General features: G+C 48.3%; 1 protein-coding gene across 2 annotated transcripts in view; it reads left to right on the forward strand.

The window, feature by feature from the left end:
• Window positions 1-2,851: 2,851 nt before the first annotated feature.
• The window catches only part of LOC147607953 (outer envelope protein), a 65,102-nt gene continuing 45,416 nt past the window's right edge, over window positions 2,852-22,537 (forward strand). The window contains exons 1-2 of one of the 2 annotated variants that reach the window (XM_086789725.1): window positions 2,852-3,142; window positions 3,306-3,482. In XM_086789725.1, coding sequence (XP_086645851.1) covers window positions 3,078-3,142; window positions 3,306-3,482 — 242 coding nt within the window. In that variant the 5' untranslated portion in view covers window positions 2,852-3,077. The remainder of the gene's footprint in view (window positions 3,143-3,305; window positions 3,483-22,537) is intronic. The other variant, XM_086789724.1, reaches the window with a different exon arrangement.

The following is a 22,537-nucleotide window of genomic DNA, read 5'->3' on the forward strand; positions in this document are numbered from 1 at the left end:
GATAGATGTATTTGCACACGGGGCCAACATTTGCAAGTTATATGCCATTGCAACAAGAACCAAGTCTTCAATATCCATGCTTAAGAAACATTGCATAAAGACTAATAATGAACATCTTGAAAGGGAAAATGAATAAGGCCCATTACACAAATTCCAACAATTGATATTTTTGGCTTAAAAAAAATGTCTTTACTAAACAAATTCGGTTGTATTGCTAGAATCAAAGCTTTACATCTATACAAGATAAAGCACGAGTGCCCAAGGATCCACATGGCCAAAGGAGAGGGAGAGTTTGAGAAAAGGAGAAAGGAGAGAAAGGATGAGCTCTTTTTATTTTATTTCTCCCCCTCTACCACTTGTCATTCTCTCTAGCCATCTCCCTTCCCCTTTCTCAAATTTGAATTTTCTTATCTCATGTCATTTCAATTTTTGAAAGGAGAGCTATCCCTTTTTACCTAATGATTTTCTTGGGAGAAAAAAATACTAGTCTTCCTCTTAAAAAGTGAGCTTCATGATGAAAACTTCAATGTGTTGTATCTCTCTCTTTCTTTCTCTCATTGTAAAGAAAAGATAAAAGACATTGTATGTAAGATACATCTATTTAAGAGTGAGCACACCTCACTATCCATCCCCACCGATTAAAATTTAATATTAATTAATTAAAATTTAATCAATTAAAATTATGTGTATGTGTGTTTATTTATTTTATAAAAACACATGTATATATAGGTATATGTGTCTAAATATTATTAAAAATATATATTTACACGTGAGGGAGAGAGAGAGAGAGAGTGTGTGTGTGTGTGCGCGCATGTGAGAGAGAGAGAGAGAGAGAGAGAGAGAGAGAGTGCATGCATGTATGTAAGAGAGACAGAGAGAGAGAGAGAGAGGATGCATGCATGCATGTGTGTGTGTGTGTGTGTGTGTTGGTTTGAGAGAGAGAGAGAGAGAGAGAGAGAGAGAGAGAGAGAGATTTTCTATGTGTGAGAGTGTGTGTAAGAAGAGAGAGGGAGTGTGTGTGTGTGTGTGTGTGTGTGTGTGTGTGAGAGAGAGAGAGAGAGAGAGAGAGAGAGTTTCTATGTGTGAGAGAGTGAAAGGAAGGGAGAGAGAGTTTCAATATGTGAGAGAGTGTGTGTAAGAAGAGAGAGGGAGTGTGTGTGTGTGTGTGTGTGTGAGAGAGAGAGAGAGAGAGAGAGAGAGAGAGAGAGAGAGAGGATTTCTATGTGCGAGAGAGTGTGTGTGGAGGAGAGAGTGTGCGTTTGCATTAGTACATGTGCGGGTGTGTACATGTGCGTGTGTGTGAGAGAGAGAGAGAGAGAGTATGCATCCATGTGCGTGCATGTGTGTGTGTGTGTGTGTGAGAGAGAGAGAGAGAGAGAGAGAGAGAGAGTGTGTGTGTGAGACAAAGAGAGAGTGAGATGGGGGTGCCTTGGGGGGGGGGAGATATATATATATATATATATACATATATATATATGGATGTAAAGAGAGAGAGTAAAATTATATTTTAATAATATATAAATATAATATAAATTAAATAAAAAATATGTATGTATATGTGTATACATGTGTGTGTGTTTGTATAAATAAAAAATATATATGTATGTATGTATATACATGTGTCTATTTTTTTTATTTATATTTATACATACATACATACATACATACATACATATATGTATGTCTGTATGTATACATATATATATGTGTGTGTGTGTGTGTGTGTGTGTGTGTGGGTGTGTGTAATATATCTATCTATATCTATACTATCTACTATGCACAAGCATTTGGGAGGAGAGGGGACAAGTGGTGTTTGGAAGAGGGTCCAATGGTGGGGTATGGGAAAGAGAAAAGAGGGTGTGATGGGGAAGGAACGGAGCCACGTGTTGGGGCAGAGGAGAGAGAGAGAGAGAGAGGGGGGGGGGGGAGGCCACATACTGGGGAAGGGGAGAGAGAGAAGAGTGTAAGGGTAAGTTGAGAGAAGAAAATTTAAATAAATAATATAACACAAAACTATAAAGATATATAATATATAAGTATGAAATATATGATATACAAATATATATAATAACAATATAAAAATATATAATGAGTAAGGATATTAAATAAATAAATATATTAAATTGATATTAATATATTATAATATAATGTTATATATATATATTACATAAATTTAAATAAGAAAATTAAACACACACACACACACACACACACACACACACACACACATAGTAAATATATAATACTATATTATGATAATGATATATAAATCAATATACATATAGGAAATATATAATAGTATTATATTAATACTATTATATATAAACACATTCACACATACATATGTATGCACACACACAGCCAGACACATACGTGTGGAGGGTGTGTGTGTGTGAGAGAGAGAGAGAGAGAGAGAGAGAGAGAGATTCTATGTGTGTGAGAGAGTGTATGCGAGATGGGCGTGAGAAGAGAGAGAGAGTGTATGTGTATGTGTATGTGTGTGAGTGAGGATTGTGTCTATGTACGTGACGAAGACATAAGGAGAATGCATGTGAGAGACACACAGATATGTGTCTATATGAGAGTCGCACATAGACACATGCACACACAAGTACAGATGCATACACACATGCATATACAAACACACACCACACATAAAAACGCACAAGCACATGCACACACACACTCACATATGCTTGCACATATATACATATACATAGATGCATACATATATACATACAAAAGTGAAAACTTTATGCCGGAGCAACGCACGAGTCACGTACTTGTAATGCATAATCTGCAACGAAATATTCTAGTCACTTGAACATGATTTAGTGGAAGCTCCATGAGGTGGTTGGGCACTTACCGTGTGAATTCTTTGGGCGATGTGTAAGAAAACCACGCCACTGGTGTGAACACGAGAGTAATGTCACATGCATGCCCCAAAGCTTCACTGCACTAGCTACATCTTGTGATGACATGCATGCCCCAACAGGGGCGCATACGTGTTCTACCTGTATCTGAGATTGGCCGCTTCCAGAAAAGAAATCAAAGGTGTGTTATACTACCACATTATCATGATTTGCATCTCATGGGGTCTGCCTTCCTCCAAGCAGCAAGCGGATTGCCTCGCAAGGACCAGGTCTGTCATAACTTACTGCACAGGAAGTAGGTTATCTGCTAATATGTTATTCCAGCATGCTTCTTTTGTGTGTGTGTGTGTGTGTGTGTGTGTGTGTGTGCGTGTGTTGTATTTGACTCCTTGCTTGATAAGCTAAGCATGAGTAATTGCTGTTTGGGGCTAGGCCAGGGGGCTTCAACTATGATGACAAGTATGTGGGTAGCACCCAAAGGGAGCCCTTTGATAAAAACCAGAAACAGGAGCTGCAAAGGGGTGGCTATGCCCTTAACAATGTCCGGGTCCATCTTGGAACAGGAGAAGCAACCTACTTGAAAGCAAAGGAGAGCCTCAAGAGCTGGAGGTATGATGCTTCTATTTTTCTGAACAAGGCATCCATGGGTTACTGTTCCTAAAAAGGTTAGTGTTCCTTTTTGGGCTATGTATGGATTGGAATTTGCCCTATCCTTACATTTGAATAGGAGCCATATTGACTTAATCCTTTTGATTTCCTTGTAATGTGAGCTGAGTTGCCAGGTATGCATGCAAACGCCATACTATAAGTTCTAGAGTGGTGCTTGTATGACATAGATCTCCCATCCTTCGTGAGAACGAAAACACTGTGTTTGACGCAACAAAGGCTTTAACAATTCATAGATTGCGCAAATTTTGGTCATTTAGGGGGGTGTAGATGCCTAAAAGCTAGAGTTTTGAGAGGCAAGAAATAGGAAAACCAAGGTATTGAACTTCTAAGTATGACTCTACATTGCTAATGTACTGCAAAGCCAAGGTTTTGAATTTCTAGGTATGGCACTATGTTGGTTGATGCACTACTTAAAACAAAATGTTCGTTGTTGGTGTTATGTTAGCAATTTAGCATGGTCAAACAAGCCTAGTTCTTGAGCTTCAGGTGGCCATAACTTTCTGAATATACGAAACACATTTTGCCCCTAATCTCACGTATCCAAAACAATGCCCCTTAAGCTCATGTAATTTGGATCTCCGAGTTGAATTAATGAAACTTTGTTGTCTTTTGCAAACATGCTGAAAGTATATTGGACAAATGCTCGAACAACGTGATACCTCTCATAATGGTTGTTTCACACTTAGCAATGTGGAATCACAATTGGATGCTCAGAGTAGGATATAAACTCTAGCCAAACTATGGCTGCAAACAGCCTGGATGCCGGGGGGGAGTCTGCGGGGATTTGAACCTGGGACCTCCCCCTCCCCCTCCCCCTCCCCGGCCACAAACCCACACTGCTAGGCTTCACACCCATTGAAGATCATGCGCAGGGTTGTTTAGGTGAGATGAGAGTTATCTATGAGTCCTATTATTAAAGGAACATGGTCATTGGGTGACAGTGAGGAGTAGGATTTGAACAGGGTTAGTGTCGGTGCATGTCATGTGAGAGGAGCAATGGAGGGAGGGGCCCGGGGGTTATGTCTTCCATCAACTTTTTATGTGCTGAAATACCACTATGAAGACTATTTCTAATTTTGGCTATCTAATAAGACACAATTAAGACTTAATTCGGAAGTTAAACAAGTAGAGAGTAGAAAGCAATGTTCGTGGCATTGATGTCAAAGGCCTCTCTTAAAGAGAGTGAAAGGTCATAATTGAGGAGTCATGCTTTTTGGAAGACGTGTGACTCTGGATAGTTACGTCTTTTAATGGTGAAGAGTCATGCCCTTTTAATGCTGTGATTGGAATTTGTTTTTAATCTTAGAGGTGTTGGGGGCTTGAGCTACATCCCTTGTGCAATTCCTCTCATGGACCTTTGTGCAACGTAGATTCTGGTTAATATATAAAACTAGATTCTCTCAAAAAACAATAATAGGGAAGAGACATGTCCCATTGATGAGGTCCTCATAAAGAAATGTTTCTTTGAAAAGTAAAACGCTTCTCTTTGTGGAAGTCTGACCTTTTGTTGTGTGTCTTCATGAGAGGCCGCATTTCATTAAAGGTGCGACTTTCAGTGAAAGAGGGGGAGAGGGGTAGGGGTGGGCAATTTGTTAAAGGGTGTAACTTCTAGTGAAAGGGTGCGATGGTTCGTGAAACTGCTTGGGAAAGTTTTTGTCTCTCTGATGATGTCCGTCTTTTCAAGTAGAAGTTATATTGGGCCCCAATCCCCCTCATTCATCATCTTCCACTCCAGTCCCTAGCGAAGCAAAATGCAGCCTCAACCCTGGTGATTCAGCTTAGAGCAACAGTCAAATCAGGTTGTCATTGTTGAGATTACATGGTGCTTTTGAGAGATAGTGTCATGATTTGGGCATTCTCTGTGCTTCAGGCTTATGGACGAGCTCCATGAGATGGATTGGCATGGTCGAGGACTTGCTATCAACACCAAGAGCTAGTAGGTTGGGGATATTGATCCGCGTCCATATCCAGAATATGGTACCATGGGTTACTAGCTAAATGAAATGGAAAATTGTTCCATGGTGCATTCTTGCATTATATCTATACGTGTAAGGTTTTAGGCCTGTTTTTGCATGAACTGTTTTATTGAGGTTTTAGGCCTGTTTTCGCATGAACTGTTTTATTGCATGCATGAATTGTGCGTGTAGTTCATGAGTTGGGGACGCCCTCTGTCCTCTTGTTAAACGTGCGAGTGAAATAGTCTTTTGGCCTTGCTTGTGGAATGTAAACAAATGGTAAGTATACTACTTTACTCTATGTTGCTTATTTTCCTGTTTTGCAGGTCCACACTTTAATGAGTGTGTCCGCTCAAGTTATGAGTGAGTTTGGGTATCCACACTTCATTAAAGTTCAGGCGGACAATTCATAAAGAGGTTGGACGAGTTTCCACTTCCGGTCGGCCAGGCACATATTTAGGCGTCCTTTTCAGCATGCTATGAGCTTTGGTGGCCTCCCACATGTCAAGAGGAGGGATGGTTTGGACGGGTGGCTCAATAGGCAATAGGCACCCTCCACTCATCCTCTACATGTTAGGAAAGCTTATCTTTCCTCTCTCTCCTCTCTCTAGAAGTACCATATAGAGGCTTCTCTTTTCACTTTTACACACACACTTATGGGAAAGCTGATTTTCTTCTCTTTCATAATTTCCATAGCCATGAAAGCTTGAGAAATCTTGTCTTCTACTTATACAGTCTCATATGATCACCAAATTGCAAAATTCCTCTTCTATTCATGAATATGGAGCCTCCTAAGTATTCTATTACTCCCAAATTTTCTATAAACCCTAATTTACAGAAACTCTAGTTTTGTCAAAAACCCTAATTTTGAGGCAACCATAGTACATCTATAGACCTCTGCTTTGGGCATCTTTTGCACCCAAAAGCCCCAATTGTGGAGTCCGAATACTTGTTGAAAACCCTAATTTACAGAAACCTTAATTTCAGCTTGGAGTGGAAATGGACCCATGGAAGCGTGAACATCAACCATACGGTGGTTGTACTCAAATTCAAGAAGCAGAATTGCGGTAAGAGGTCATTTAAGCTTTCTTTCACTTACTCAAGATCCAAATACTAGTCATTATGGTCCTATGTCTCGGTCTTTGCACACACAATGTTTGTGTATGGATGCCAATGAAACATAGTTACATTTGATTAGCTATGAGGGATCAAGGAATGAGATGGTGAAATCAAATGGAAGCTATGAAACCAATCAACTACATCAACAACTATGTTTGCAATGCTGTTTTCATTTGCAGGAATGCCTATGGAAAGTTTGGCATGTGAATGCTCGTGAAGCTTGTAACAGGAACCTTGATAATATAATCTATTACAAGGGGGATCGGCCCTTTCTGGCCCTAGTGCAGTATCCAAGTGATTTCAATTTTCAGTTTTGTGGTGTCATTTTCAACTTGTTTAATTATGTTAATTGCTTGAGTGTAAGGCAAGATTGTGCTCAACCCCGAACGGGGGAGTTTGGGGAGTCTTATTGGTATCAGAGCCTAGGATCTTCTCTCTTCTTACGAGGAAGATGATCCAAAATCTTGCAAACACTAGCATTTAACATTGTTAGATAATATGGCAAGTCAAACAGGTACCATGCAGGATGTAAATGCAAAACAATATGTAAATGTGGAGCATGGAGAAGAGAATGTACACAATGATGCTCATATGCATAAACAAGATATGGCTGAAAATGTCTCTCATGCAATTCATGCATGGTGGACAGTCGTTCCATGCTAGAGAGGAAGAGCATGTAACATATGTACAAATTGGGACAGCCGTCTTGTGGCAAGGAGAAGGCTTTGGAGGAAACTGAACATGATGCTATGTAGGCTGAAATTGCAACTCTTAAGAAACAACTATGTGAAATTCAAGGCTAACTCAAAAACATGCATGAAGGTTCACAAACTAAGAATTTATCCCGTCTTTGTGAATGATACATTAGGAAATGTTGCATTGGAATTGGGAGTGCAACCAAAAGATATGGTCATCTCTTATCTTATGGGACAAGGTGATGTAATCAGAGGTAAACAAGATGGGCTTATGTTCAGAAAGCCACCTAATGTAAGTCGGCCTTCTTTTGTGGCATCAAAATTGAAATTGGTTGTGCATAGGAAAAGAGAAGAGGAGTCTGCAACCTCTCATTTTGCCTCTTAACACACATGCTACTTTCTCTCGTAGGCCTCCTCCTATACCACTTGAAAATCTTCCCAAAGAGCATATGCATAAGTCAACCTCTCTAAGTATGGAGCATGAACGGTATGTGCCTACTTTGGATACAGGGAAGCGGGCCAGCCATGTCACATGAAGAAGAAACCCACCGCCGTAGAAAGAAAGCCAAAGAATTTGATGTGGGTGACAACCATGTAAAATTTGAGGTTTATCATGGGGAGTGTGATTCGGGTAAAGCATTATCTTTCATCTCCCAGATCCATGAAGCCAACTATTTTGAGAGTTCAAAACTCAGACATGTGGGAATGTACATGAAGGGCACCGCTGCACATTGGAGGTTGGTCGAGAAACTTGCAGGCAATACCATTGCTACATGGGCTGAATTTAAAGAGAAGTTTTATGAGTAGTTTTTGCCTCCAAATTTTGTTACAGACATGTGCCAAAAATGGCATAGGTTGGAACAAAAAGAAGGGCAATCTATTTCCTCTTATGTGTCAAAGTTTTGGGAGGTGCTAATGGAAGTACGTCCCTTCATAATGAAGAGGAAAAGAAGAGGAAGTTTGAATTGGGATTGCAACCTATCTTCCAACGAGGGCTGCAAGTTTATCCCAATTAAACTTTATGCCAACTTATAAACTCTGTCTTGGCTTTGGAAGAGCTAAAAGTTAAATGGGTGCAATCTAGGATTGATGTGAGCTTGGGAAAGGGCAAGGACAAGGCTGGCCCTTTTGTTCAAAGGAATGGACAGCCACCAAGAAGAGATTTTGGAAATGCAAAAGGTGAGCATAAGGCTGAAAATTCTAGTTTTAAGGATACTAAAGGCCCAAGATGCAAAGGAGAAGAAGAAACCCCCCAAAAAGAGCACTTTTGGGTTATCTCCACAACAAAGAATGCAATATATGTGTGAAGGGAAATGCTTTAGATGTGGTAGTAAAGACCACATTTCTCCTCAATGCCCAAACAAGAGCAAGAAAGAAGAAGATCCCAAACCACGTATAAACATGATACATAATGTGCAGGGTAATACGGGCCATGCAATCACGGATAGAATGGTATTCAAAGCATGGGGTCAACTCAAAGACCAACCCGCTTTATTCATGTTTGATGATTGCTCTATTGACAGCTTCATCTCCACTCATATGGCTGCCGCCTTGTGGGTTTAAGTAGGTGAAATGGGACCCGAAATAAATGCATGTTCAGCCTTTATTGAGAAGGATGTGAAGGTCACTCCTTCATTGGAAAGCTGAGAATTCACATCCAAGGCTATCTCGACCACGAGAACTTCTCATTGCGCGTCTTAGTGGATGTGATGTGTTACTTGGAAAACCATGGCATGCACGCCTTGAGTCCACCAAAAAATACAAAACCAACAAGATCTCTTTTATGTACAAAGGTAGAGAGCAGAGTCACAAGGGACGGGGGATGGTAATGGGGGACGGGGACGGGAACGGGAGCGGGAACGGGACGGGGGACGGCCGTATGTACGGAATAGGGACGGGGGTAGGAACGTCACTTAAAAATTACTTTGTCGGCGCCACCCACTCGCATATATGGGCAAAGCTTGCATGCCCATGGCCGTGCACAGCCTCCATGAGGGGATGGGGTGTGATTGACCTCATCCCACCATGTCCATCCCGTCGTCCTTCTACGGGAACTTGAAGTGCCACCGCCATGTGAGGAGGATGCCATGGATGATGGATGCCTCCTTGTCACTTGATAACTTGAGAGAGAGAGAGAGAGAGAGAGAGAGAGAGAGCATAGCACTACCATAAGTGAGCATATGCCTACAAATCCCCCCTGTAGTGGAAGTGTGAACCTGTACAAGGTAGCAGATCACTCTCTGTATGAGAGTAAGCCCAAAGCTTTGCGGAAAGCTTCAAACTTTTCTCGAGGTAAAGCCTTTGTGAATAGAGCTACAACATTATCCTGTGTAGGGCAATAAGATAAACTGATCTCCCCTGCATGTAGCCTCTCTCTGACATAGTGATAATGAATCTCTATGTGCTTGGTATGTGCATGAAATACTGGATTTCGTGCCACGGCCATAGCACTCTGGCTATCAGTGAGAATGGTGGTGGGTGTTTGCTGACACTCACGAAGATCAGCCAATAGTCTCCTCAACCATACACAATCTACTGTAGCTGTAAAGACTGCCCTGTACTCAGCTTCACAAGTAGATGTAGCAACAGTGGGTTGCTTTTTACTCAACCAAGATATGCATGAGCTGCCAAGAAAAAAACAATTCCCATTGGTGGATTGCCTGGTATCATTCACCAGCCCAATCTGAATCACTGTATGCATAAAGCTGCAAGCTGCTCCCCTTGGGATACAACAAACCAAGATCCAGGGTACCCTTAAGATATCGAAAAATGCGTTTGACTGCTTGCCAATGCTTTGTGCCTGGGCTGTGCATGAATTTGCTCAACAAAGACACCCCAAAAGATATGTCTGGCCTCGTGTTACACAAGTAAATGAGGCATCCCACTGCCTGGCTGTAAATGCCGGCCTCAAAAGGCTCTCCAATATCATGCATAGTAAGCCGTACACCTGGTTCTACCGGAGTAGAAATGGGCTTACATTCATCCATGTGAAACCTTTTTAGCAAACTTTTTATGTACTTAGTTTGCTGCATAACAATGCCATCATCTGTATGCATAAACTGTATGCCGAGATAGTAGTGTAAAGGCCCCAAATCTGACATATCAAATTCAGCTTTCAAATCAGATTTGAAATCTGAAATTTGTGCTTTGCTAGTACCTGTAATGAGCATGTCATCTACATACAAGATGACTATGAGAATATCGGCATCGGTTTTCTTCACATACAATGTGCTTTCAGCTGGACTATTCTCATAACCTTGGCTGGTTAGATGAGCATGTATCTTATCATACCAAGCTCTTGGAGCTTGCTTTAACCCATACAATGCTTTGTGCAACCTGCATACTTTATGTTCCTCACTAGGAACTACAAAACCAATGGGCTGATTTACATATACTTCCTCTTGTAAATCCCCATTTAAGAATGCAGTTTTGATATCCAATTGATGCACTTTCCATCCTTTATGGGCAGCCAATGCAATCACTGATCTTATTGTGGTCATTCTCGAAGTAGGAGGAAAAGTCTCTTCATAATCTATTCCCTTTTTCTGGGAGTAGCCTTTAGCCACAAGTCTTGCCTTGTACCTGTCAATAGTACCATCAGACTTTCTTTTGACTTTGTACACCCACTTTGTTCCAATTACATGCTTGCCTTTAGGCAATTCCACAAGATCCCATGTAGAAGAAATTTCAGCTTGCATAGCTTGCAACCAATGCTCATTCTCATGTGCTTCTTCATAAGAAGAAGGCTCTTCTGAATCAAAGAGACCACCCATTGCGAATGCAGACTCCCCACAATGTACATTTAAAGCATGGCTGGAACTAGCCCTTGTTCTACCTGTGACCTGGAGTAGTCATCAATGAATGTGACAAAGTAAAGATGCCCCCCTATGGATGGTGTCCGCATTGGACCACATACATCACTATGTATGAGCTGTAATTTACTTTCAGCTCTAACAGCTCCATCTTTGGGGAATGGTTTTCATTGCATCTTTCCCAAAATACACCCCACATACATGTCTTGGTGGAGACTCAAGAGGTGGCATATTATCAGCCATATGATGCTTCTGCAAAAGCATCAAACTCTGAAAATTTACATGCCCAAAACGAGCATGCCATAGCTCTACATCATGCATAGCAGGAGTGTGGGCAGCCACTGTATTTGCATCATAAGTGCGCTTGTCATAGCTGTCCAGCCTATACAAGCCTTTGTATCGTGTTCCAGAAGTGACTATTTCATAACCCTTTGATGGGTCTTTTACCAAACACTTCCCATCTTCAAATTCAACCTTTAAACCTTGGTCGTTTATGGCTGAGACGGAGAGCAGTTTTTTCTTTATTCCTGGAACATACAATACATTTTTCATACATATATTGGCACCATTGGCTGCAATAAGTATGACATTACCAATTCCCTTTACTGGATATGTGGTATGATCTGCACATGATACAGTGCGGCCATTTGAAGCATAAACCAAGTGCTGAAATACATCTTTGCATGAAGTGATGTGGCTCGAAGCACCACTATCAAAATACCATGATGCATTTTGTCTGTCAGATGCAATGCAAGACATATCAGTGTCTGAAGCACTTGGTGTGTCACTAGTGCATGTGACCAAAAAAGTGTACTCTTCCTGGATTACATTAGCTGATTGTTGTGCTTTGTCATCCGAAGAGTCTGCTATTGCATTGCCTGCTTCTTTCTTTTTCTCTTTTGCAATCCGCTTCCTACATTCACTGATGTAGTGTCCAGGCTTATGGCAGTAGTGACATTTTCCCTTCTTTTTGGGCTTGTTTGCATCCCCTTTGTCAGACTTTTCACCACTAGAAGAGGGCTGTCCATGACCAGCCTTGCTAGATTGTCGTCCCCCATGCTTAAAGCTCTTTGCTTTACCCTTATCCTTGGCTGTAAATGCCTTTTCTCCACCACGGTTGCTCGATAAGTTTGCTCTTGTTTGCTCTTCCTGCAAGAGTAAACCCACGAGCTCTTCAAAAGTGACGGGATCACCACCTCCTCTCATTGAGAGGTTGAGAGAGGTGTGAAAGCCCAAGTAGGAAGGCGGTAAAGAATGAAGAGTGTTCGTGACCATCTGTGTGTCTGGGATAACCTCATCAATGTTGAGCAATTGTTCCTGCAAATCTTTCACTTTGGTGAGATAATCTGCCATGGAGTCACCCTCATCCATAGAAAGAAGATCCAATTGCCTCTTCAAGTAGGCAACTCTTGCCTCGTTGCGTACCTGATACATTGCTTCCAATGTGTCCCATGCAAGCTTCGATGTCTTGCATGAACGAATGTGTGGAATAATAGTCCTTTTCACTGAAAGAGCTATCAATGACATGGCCTGTGCATCTCTAGAGTCCCATCTCTTTTGCTCTTGTGTGGGAGCAGGATCTACATCAGGAGCTCTTTGAGCACCTCCCCTTTGAGACGTGGCTGGCTGTATGGTAAGTGGGCGTGTGTCATCACCACACACGATGCCCCAAAGCCCTTTGGCTACCAGCAAATTACGGATCTTGAAACTCCAGAGGGAGTAGTTAGATCCATCCAGCTTGTCCTCCTGGGTGAGCACACCAAATACAGCTGTAGCATTCTGTGCCATGTCAACAAAGTATATCTGCAAGCAAACCAAGCACCAATGTGCACTACCAGGCAACCAAATGTCCTGTGCAAATGTATGCCTGCAAACCAAAGCATGTGTAAACCTGCACCAAATTTTCCAATTACACACAATGTGTATACATACGCGACAAATCGCAGCTGTAATGCCCAATTACATGCTCCAATATGAAAATCCCCAATTTTTATTTTTATTTTTTATTTTTTATTTTTTATTTTGGAAAAACGATCCTTCTATTAGTTAATGAGAAAACGCCATAAGGCTACAAAACTCACCTCACAAGGAGGGATAATAAACACAGTGAACACCGGAGCTCCACCCCCGTGGCTGGCCGCTCTCTGGGGGGGGGGGGGGGCTACCTAGTAATACATGCTGGAGGTGAGAAGAGCCAAACTGGAGGCTTGTAGTGCCAAGTGACATCCTCGCCCCTCGCGATGAGGAAAGGGCCAGGCTGCCAAGTGCGGAGGAACGCCGTGCGGCGACCTCTCATGCGATCCGAGTCGCCCTGAAGTTTCTCCCAGTGTCCTCTCAAGGTGTGAATGATGTCCACCCAGAGGGCCTGTATGACCTCCGCCGGTGGAGTCGCCTGGCGGTCTATGGCCTCCCTGCGTCGGGCTCTCCATATGTGCCAAGCCGTCATGCTGCTGATCATCTCCCATCTATGCCCGTCCCCCTCCTGGGAGACTGCCGAAGAGAAGTCTGGCGTCGGAACCACCGCCATCGCCCTGTCAGAGACCTGGATGGTCACACTGCCAGGGAAGTCCTCGTATCCAAGGGCCGGGCCGCTGTCCGTGGCCCAAGCCACCGCACCCCACGTCGCCATCATCTCACCTGGCGAGCCTGCAAAAACCATCCTGAGAGCGCGTTGCCAGACCTGCTGGGCCTGTGGGCAATCCCATAAGCAGTGCCGCTGCGACTCTTGTGCATGGCCGCACCGAGGGCAGGACGCTGGGTGTCTGCCAAAAGCTAGCCAAGCCCCCACAGCCAGTCCTCTATGCGCTGTAAGCCAGAGAAAAAGCGTCACCTTCCGGGGCCGGAAGCTGGCCCAAAGGCGCTGCCAGAAGTCCCTAAGGAAGGCATGGGAGAGCCCTTGTCGCCGCCAATGCTCGGCCGCCCCCGGGGTGCCCGCTGTCCTGTGCCTCTGGATCCTCCGCCCCAGCCTCGCTGTGTACTGAAAAAAGGGGGTGCCTGGGCTGGTAGGGGCCGAGTAGGGATCTCGCCAAAGCCACTCGCCTGGATCCCACTGAAGGCGAATAAGAGGCCTGCTGTCCCAAGCCCATAATCTCCAAGAATAGTCCTCCCCTATCGAGGCCGGTGAGGGGTCTACATGCCACTGTCTCTGATGAAAGCCGACCACCCGCACCCTCTGAAAGATACAACCCTGGAACTCATCCAAATCTAGTCGGGTCCTCTGAAGCTGGCCTCCCTCTCCCACCTCGAAGGTGAGTGGGGCGACTCTCTCTGCTGAGCCGCAGACCGCTAGAAGGATCTCATGCCGAGTAAAGACGCCCATCCACTGTGGAGGAGGAGGGTCCTGTACTGGAGTTTGCCACTCCCGGGGGATGGCCGCCTCAATGTCCTGCCTCATCAACTCTCTGCCCCTCATCCCGCTGAGTCTCCTCTCCTGAGCCTCTAGAGGCAGCTGCTGAAAACATATCCAGTCGTCTAGGGACTGGGCTGGGCCGGAGCTCAAAGGGCCCCACGACACTTGAGATCGCGATCCAACCATATGACCACTGGGAAGTCGGATCAAGGGGTTCCAGATCAATGGCTGCCTCAAGCGCTCCTCATCGGTGCCCGGGGGAGTCTGGAAGAGTGACGGCCTCAGATGCTCCCAGGCCCTCAGAAGGCTAGCTGCAAAACGCTCCTCGAAGCCAAGGCCCACTCCTCTGGATCGCTGCTCTGTAAAGATCCACCTGATGCTGGGGGTCCAGGGGCCGCGAAGAGAAGGAGTGCGGCTGAGAATCCTGGCAACAAGAAACTTGTTCCACGGCTCAGCGCCTGGTAGGAGGCCACGAACCACCAACTTGCCAAGCAAAGCTCGGCTCTGACAAATAGGATCAACTATGCCCAGGCCGCCTCTCTCCCTCGGCTGGGTGATCACAGCCCATGCCACCTTGGCCCTGGCGGGCCGCCCGTCGCCACCGGACCAAAGAAAGTTCCTGATGAGCCTCTGCACCTGGCCAATACACGCCCGCGAGAAGGCCCAGCAAGAAGTGATGTACCACATGGTAGCAAGCAGGACCTGGTTGGCCACAACCACTCGGCCAGCCAGAGATAAACGAGCGGTACTCCAATACAGAAGCTTCTTCCGAATGCTCAGAAGAAGGGGGGCTATCTGCTGCTCCGGAGATATGTCAATGCCCACATAGCATCCCAAATAGCGCACTGTAGTGCCGGGGGGCAGCCACTGAAACCCATCAACTGGCCTCCAAGTTGGGGGGGGGGGGCACAGAACTGACCCACACCCCACACGACTTGTGCTAGTTGATCAAAGCGCCCGAAGCTCTGCAAAACCTGTCCATGGCTGAGGCGAAGCGACGGAGGTTCTCCTCCCCTCCCTGAAGATAGACAGCAGTGTCATCCGCAAACTCCGAGTCTAGGAGCTCCTCCGAGGTGCGGATGGGGAGCTGGAGGCCCCGCAAACCTGTATCCTGTGCCGTCAAGAAAGTGCTCATGGCCTCCGCCACAAAAAGAAAAAGAAAGGGCGCCAAGGGGCACCCCTGCCGCACCGATCGCGAGAGCTGGAACCTCTCTCCGCGCACGCCGTGTATCAACACCTGGCTATGGGCCGATGTGTAGAGTGCAGAGACCCCACGGATCCACTGAGGGGGGAAGCCCATCCTCTCCATAGTGCCTTCCAAGAAGGCCCAGTCCACCCGATCACATGCCTTCTCGAAGTCGAGAAGGAGCACTGCCAGATCCTCCTGCCGAAATCTAGCCAAAGCCGTAGCCTCCCAGAAAGAGAAGATGTTATCCAGGATGCTCCTATCCTGGATGAAGCCTGTCTGCGTGGAGTGGATGATGTCCGGAAGGTGAAGCTTTACTCTGGCTTTACTCTGGCTGTGTTCTATGGAATTGCCGTGGCAGCTCTAGGGATGCTCAGCACTATTGCGACTGGTCTTGCAATTGATGCATATGGACCAATCACAGGTGCACGACATGCACATAGGTGACGAGGCAGGGGCCAGGTGTCTGGTTAGGCAAGCGCAGAGGCGGAGGGTTCGAATAGTGGAAGCGGGCAGAGGCGACGAGGCAGGCGACGGACCATTCAGGCGCTAGGCGCTGGTGCCGGGCAGGAGCAGTGACGCGAATAGCGTATGGAGGCGCAGGAGTCGGGCAGGACCCGCCGAGACGCGAGAAGGAGATTGAGGCGCAGGGAGGCCTGGAACCGTCGGCGCAGGACGGACGGCGGGTTCGGGTGTCCGTTGACGGAACAGAACGGACGGTGACGAAGGTCGAGCAGAACGGGACGTCCGGAGCAGGAACGGCGATCGGTGGCTGTGACGCAGCCGGGGCGCGTTGGGACGGCGTGGCGGCTAGTCTGCAGGCGTCGATGGAACGGGACGGAGGGGCGACGCCTGTGCTGACCTTCGACGGGCCTGGGCTGGTGGCGCTGATGGGGCTACGACGGCTGTTGATGGCGGTGCCGCCCGCGAGCTGGGCGGCGGTGGTGGGCTCCCCACTAGTGCCGCCCGTCTCTGGCGGCCGGACGGCTGAGCTCCGACGGACGGAAAAACGGCGATGGAATCTGACGGACGGAAACACAGCGGCAACGGAAAAACACAGTGGCGGCGACGGAATTTTGCTGGAATTTTTCCAGCAGCAGAATATTAGGCCAGCTCCCAGCTCCCAGCTCTGATACCAAATGTTGGGTGTTGGACTCACACACTCACACACACAAACCTGCACATTAGGGTTAGGTGCAGGGTAGAGAAGCTCACACAGAAATGAGAGAGAGAGAGAGAGAGAGCCAAAAGTGTGGTATCCACAAAATGCAAGTCAACCCTTGCATGTGTGCCACATCCATATAATATAGAAGTACAAAATATTATATGTCCTTTCACACTTGATGTCCAAGGGGAAAAACCACATGGGAAAAAGTGCCCTTGGTTAAGCCCTGTTCACACATAGCACTACCATAAGTGAGCATATGCCTACAAGCCCCACATGAAAGCTCAAGTCCAATCTGGTGTTCAGTAACCAGATCAATGAACCAACAAGCTTCCGATATGGAGAGGCATCAACCGGCTCACAAGGATCATTCACTGTAAGCTTCGTGTTCGGGTCCATCGGTGACATGATAGGCTTGTAGTTCTCCATCCCAAAGGCCTCAAGCAACTCATAAACATACCGCCGCTGTTGAGAGACAAAGAACCCCCTTTGGGTTTGCCAGATCTCCAACCCCAAGAAAAAGTGGAGTAAGCCTAAGTCGGTCATCTCAAACTCCTTTGACATGGCAACCTTCGTCATTGCTATGTGCTCCACATGACCGCTAGTGAGAATGAGGTCATCCACATAAAGGATGATCAATGTGACCAAGCCGCGCTCCTGAAAGAGATACAAGTTAGGATCTGCAACTGATCACTGAAATACAATCAGTAGAAAGAAGGAATCAATCTTCTGATTCCAAGCCCTGGGAGCGTACTTAAGACCATACAAGGCCTTCTGCAACCTATAAACCATCCCCTTTGATCCTGGAACCTCAAAGCCTGGAGGCTGCTCAACATACATCTCTTTTTTTTTTTTGGGAAAACGATCCTTCTATTAGTTAATGAGAAAACGCCATAAGGCTACAAAGCTCACCTCACAAGGAGGGATAATAAACACAGTGAACACCGGAGCTCCACCCCCGTGGCTGGCCGCTCTCTGGGGGGGGCTACCTAGTAGTACATGCGGGAGGTGAGAAGAGCCAAACTGGAGGCCTGTAGTGCCAAGTGACATCCTCGCCCCTCACGATGAGGAAAAGGCCAGGCTGCCAAGTGCGGAGGAACGCCTTGCGGTGATCTCTCATGCGATCCGAGTCGCCCTGAAGTTTCTCCCAGTGTCCTCTCAAGGTGTGAATGATGTCCACCCAGAGGGCCTGTATGACCTCCGCCGGTGGAGTCGCCTGGCGGTCTATGGCCTCCCTGCATCGGGCTCTCCATATGTGCCAAGCCGTCATGCTGCTGATCATCTCCCATCTATGCCCGTCCCCCTCCTGGGAGACTGCCGAAGAGAAGTCTGGCGTCGGAACCACCGCCATTGCCCTGTCAGAGACCTGGATGGTCACACTGCCAGGGACGTCCTCGTATCCAAGGGCCGGGCCGCTGTCCGTGGCCCAAGCCACCGCACCCCATGTCACCATCATCTCACCTGGCGAGCCTGCAAAAACCATCCTGAGAGCGCGCTGCCACACCTGCTGTGCCTGTGGGCAATCCCATAAGCAGTACCGCTGCGACTCCTGTGCATGGCCGCACCGAGGGCAAGACGCTGGGTGTCTGCCAAAAGCTAGCCAAGCCCCCACAGCCAGTCCTCTATGTGCTGTAAGCCAGAGAAAAAGCGTCACCTTCCGGGGCCGGAAGCTAGCCCAAAGGCGTTGCCAGAAGTCCCTAAGGAAGGCAGGGGAGAGCCCCTGTCGTCGCCAATGCTCGGCCGCCGCCGGGGTGCCCGCTATCCTGTGCCTTTGGATCCGCCGCCCCAGCCTCGCTGTGTATTGAAAAAAGGGGGTGCCTGGGCTGGTAGGGGCCGAGTAGGGATCTCGCCAAAGCCACTCGCCTGGATCCCACTGAAGGCGAATAAGAGGCCTGCTGTCCCAAGCCCATAATCTCCAAGAATAGTCCTCCCCTATCGAGGCCGGTGAGGGGTCTACATGCCACTGTCTCTGATGAAAGCCGACCACCCGCACCCTCTGAAAGATACAACCCTGGAACTCATCCAAATCTAGTCGGGTCCTCTGAAGCTGGCCTCCCTCTCCCACCTCGAAGGTGAGTGGGGCGACTCTCTCTGCTGAGCCGCAGACCGCTAGAAGGATCTCATGCCGAGTAAAGACGCCCATCCACTGTGGAGGTGGAGGGTCCTGTACTGGAGTCCGCCACTCTTGGGGGATGGCCGCCTCAATGTCCTGCCTCATCAACTCTCTGCCCCTCATCCAGCTGAGTCTCCTCTCCTGAACCTCTAGAGGCAGCTGCTGAAAACATATCCAGTCGTCTAGGGACTGGGCTGGGCCGGAGCTCAACGGGCCCCACGACACGTGAGATCGCGATCCAACCATATGACCACTGGGAAGTCGGATCAAGGGGTTCCAGATCAATGGCTGCCTCAGGCGCTCCTCATCGGTGCCCGGGGGAGTCTGGAAGAGTGACGGCCTCAGATGCTCCCAGGCCCTCAGAAGGCTAGCTGCAAAACGCTCCTCGAAGCCAAGGCCCACTCCTCTGGATCGCTGCTCTGTAAAGATCCACCTGATGCTGGGGGTCCAGGGGCCACTAAGAGAAGGAGTGCGGCTGAGAATCCTGGAAACAAGAAACTCCTTCCACGGCTAAGCGCCTGGTAGGAGGTCACGAACCACCAACTTGCCAAGCAAAGCTCGGCTCTGACAAATAGGATCAACTATGCGCAGGCAGCCTCTCTCCCTCGGCTGAGTGATCACAGCCCATGCCACCTTGGCCCTGGCGGGCCGCCCGTCGCCACCGGACCAAAGAAAGTTCCTGATGAGCCTCTGCACCTGGCCAATGCACGCCCGAGAGAAGGCCCAGCAAGAAGTGATGTACCACATGGTAGCAAGCAGAACCTGGTTGGCCACAACCACTCGGCCAGCCAGAGATAAACGAGCGGTACTCCAATACAGAAGCTTCTTCCGAATGCTCAGAAGAAGGGGGGCTATCTGCTGCTCCAGAGATACGTCAATGCCCACATAGCATCCCAAATAGCGCACTGTAGTGCCGGGGGGCAACCACTGAAACCCATCAACTGGCCTCCAAGTTGGGGGGGGCACAGAACTGACCCACAACCCACACGACTTGTGCCAGTTGATCAAAGCGCCCGAAGCTCTGCAAAACCTGTCCATGGCTGAGGCGAAGCGGCGGAGGTTCTCCTCCCCTCCCTGAAGATAGACAGCAGTGTCATCCGCAAACTCCGAGTCTAGGAGCTCCTCCGAGGTGCGGATGGGGAGCTGGAGGCCCCGCAAACCTGTATCCTGTGCCGTCAAGAAAGTGCTCATGGCCTCCGCCACAAAAAGAAAAAGAAAGGGCGCCAAGGGGCACCCCTGCCGCACCGAGCGCGAGAGCTGGAACCTCTCTCCGCGCACGCCTTGTATCAGCACCTGGCTATCGATGTGTAGAGTGCAGAGACCCCACGGATCCACTGAGGGGGGAAGCCCATCCTCTCCATAGTGCCTTCCAAGAAGGCCCAGCCCACCCGATCATATGCCTTCTCGAAGTCGAGAAGGAGCACTGCCAGATCCTCCTGCCGAAATCTAGCCAAAGCCGTAGCCTCCCAGAAAGAGATGTTATCCAGGGTGCTCCTATCCTGGATGAAGCCTGTCTGTGTGGAGTGGATGATGTCCGGAAGGTGAGGCTGAAGCCGCTGCTGATCGCCTTACCTAGGACCTTGTAGGCCGTGCCTAGCAAGGTGATCGGTCTCCACTGTCTAATCTCCAGTCTGTCTCCTCCCTCTTTGGGGATCAAGTGAATCAACCCCTCTGCCATGCTGTCCGGCATGTCTCCCGACTCCATGATCTCCTGGAATGCCAATTTGAAACCCCTATGCAAGAGACCCCAGTACCTCTGGAAGAAAGCCATTGAGAGACCGTCCTCTCCTGGGCATTTGCCCCGAGGAAGTGCCTGAAGAGCCGCCTCCAGTTCCGTATCCGAGAAGGGGGAGAGAAGGGAGTGCTGCAAGTGGGCCGGCACAACCGGTCTCGTGAAGCTCCAGACTGCCTCCCGAGCCTCTCTCACCCTGTCATCTGCTGGCTCAGCAGAGAGCAGATCCCTGTAAAAATTTGTGGCGATCGCCCGAACCCTGGGGGGATCCACCACTACCTGGCCATCAGCCTGCCGAAGACGCCTGAGACCCTCTCGTCTGAAGCGAGGCCCTGTCGCCTCAAAGAAATCTCGAGTCACTCTGTCTCCAGCCTGTGTCCAAAAAGAAGCCCGAGCATGGAATCGGAACTCCATCCTCCTCTCCTCGATGGATCTGATCTCTGTGCGAGCTGACTCCATCTGCTTTGAAATCCAAGGGCTCGTAGGATCCCTCTCCTGAAGTCTCTGAAGGGAAGCTAGACTCCTCCGCAGGCTCCTCTCCTGCTCTCTGAAAGCCTCCAGATGGTCCAGGGCAGCCTGTCTGAGCATCCTACTGATCTCCTGCAAACCCCTGTCAAGATCGCTGGCTGCCGATCCTCTCCTGAACTGAAGCTCCTGCCAGACCTGCTCAACTCTGGTCGCAATCTCGGGCTCCTCTATGAGACAATCTGGAATCCGGACGCTCTGGCCTCGCTCTCCTCTCGTAGGGTCCTCGATCTGGAGAAGCACTGGAAAGTGGTCTGAAAACGAGGAGCCTGCAAGTATACCCACAGTGCCACCTCTATCGCAAGCCCACTCATCAATGTAAAACCTGTCGATGCGGGAAAGGTTAACTCCTGTGGCCCGTCTATCCGAGCGCGAGAAAGATAAACTCCCCTGCAACCTGCCAAACTCCGAGAGTGTCCACGGATCCTGGCCTCTCACCTGCAGCACTAGTTCCTCCCAGGCAGCGAGCTCCGGCCCATGAATGGTCTCCTGGCTGCCCCCATCCTGTCCTCTGCATCCTCCAGCATGTTGCAATCCCCCCCTAGGCACCAATGGTCTGCCATGGGGAGGGACTGCCTAATGGTGCTCCAGAACTTAGCTCTCCCGGTCGCCCCATTAGGGGCGTAGAAGTTGAGGAAGCCAATGCGGTCTTCCCCAACCCGAAGGATGATCCACTGCGTTCGACCCTGGACCAGAGTGCCAGAATCCACAACCTCGGATAGAAGTTGCTCGCTGACTGAGATGCATACTCCACCCTGGTTCCCCTGGGAGCCATATGCCGGTGACCAAAAAGTGTGACTCCTGCCTGGCAAGATCTTCCCGCAGGTGCGGGTACGCCCGTCAGAAAGATGGTGCTCCTGGATGAAAAGGATATCTATGGGTCCTCCAACGAGAGCCCTCTGGATCTCCTGGCGAAGTCTGTCCCGACCAATGTTACAGCGAGGTCCACCAAGACCCTGGATGTTCCATGAGAGGATCCTCATGGATGAGCTATGGCAAGTGAAGCAGCCGCCACTGGCTCACACCTCTCAGCCGGCCCTGATGAGCTGCCCTCCACTCTGTGAGTCTTGGGCGCCGGCTTGGAGGGAGAATAGTCACTGTCTGTCCGGGTGCGGAGTCTCTCCAAAAAAAGGGTGACCTGTCTCTGTGTCCAGCCCCACTCCACCTTCGCCCTGTCCAGGGCATAGGCGTGAGACCAATCCTCTGCATATATGTATCTAAAGGTAGGCTGCATCCTCGGGGCGGCGTGGAGGAGAATCAGTAGCACCGCCTCAACTGAGGTGTGGACCGGATCCGCCCACCAATCTCCTATACCAAACAAGCTCATGCGTGCTGAGTGTAATT

The sequence above is a fragment of the Cibotium barometz genome, chromosome 54 (genome assembly GCF_041138505.1).
Source record: "Cibotium barometz isolate CiBa-2024 chromosome 54, ASM4113850v1, whole genome shotgun sequence".
Taxonomy (NCBI): Eukaryota; Viridiplantae; Streptophyta; class Polypodiopsida; order Cyatheales; family Cibotiaceae; genus Cibotium; species Cibotium barometz.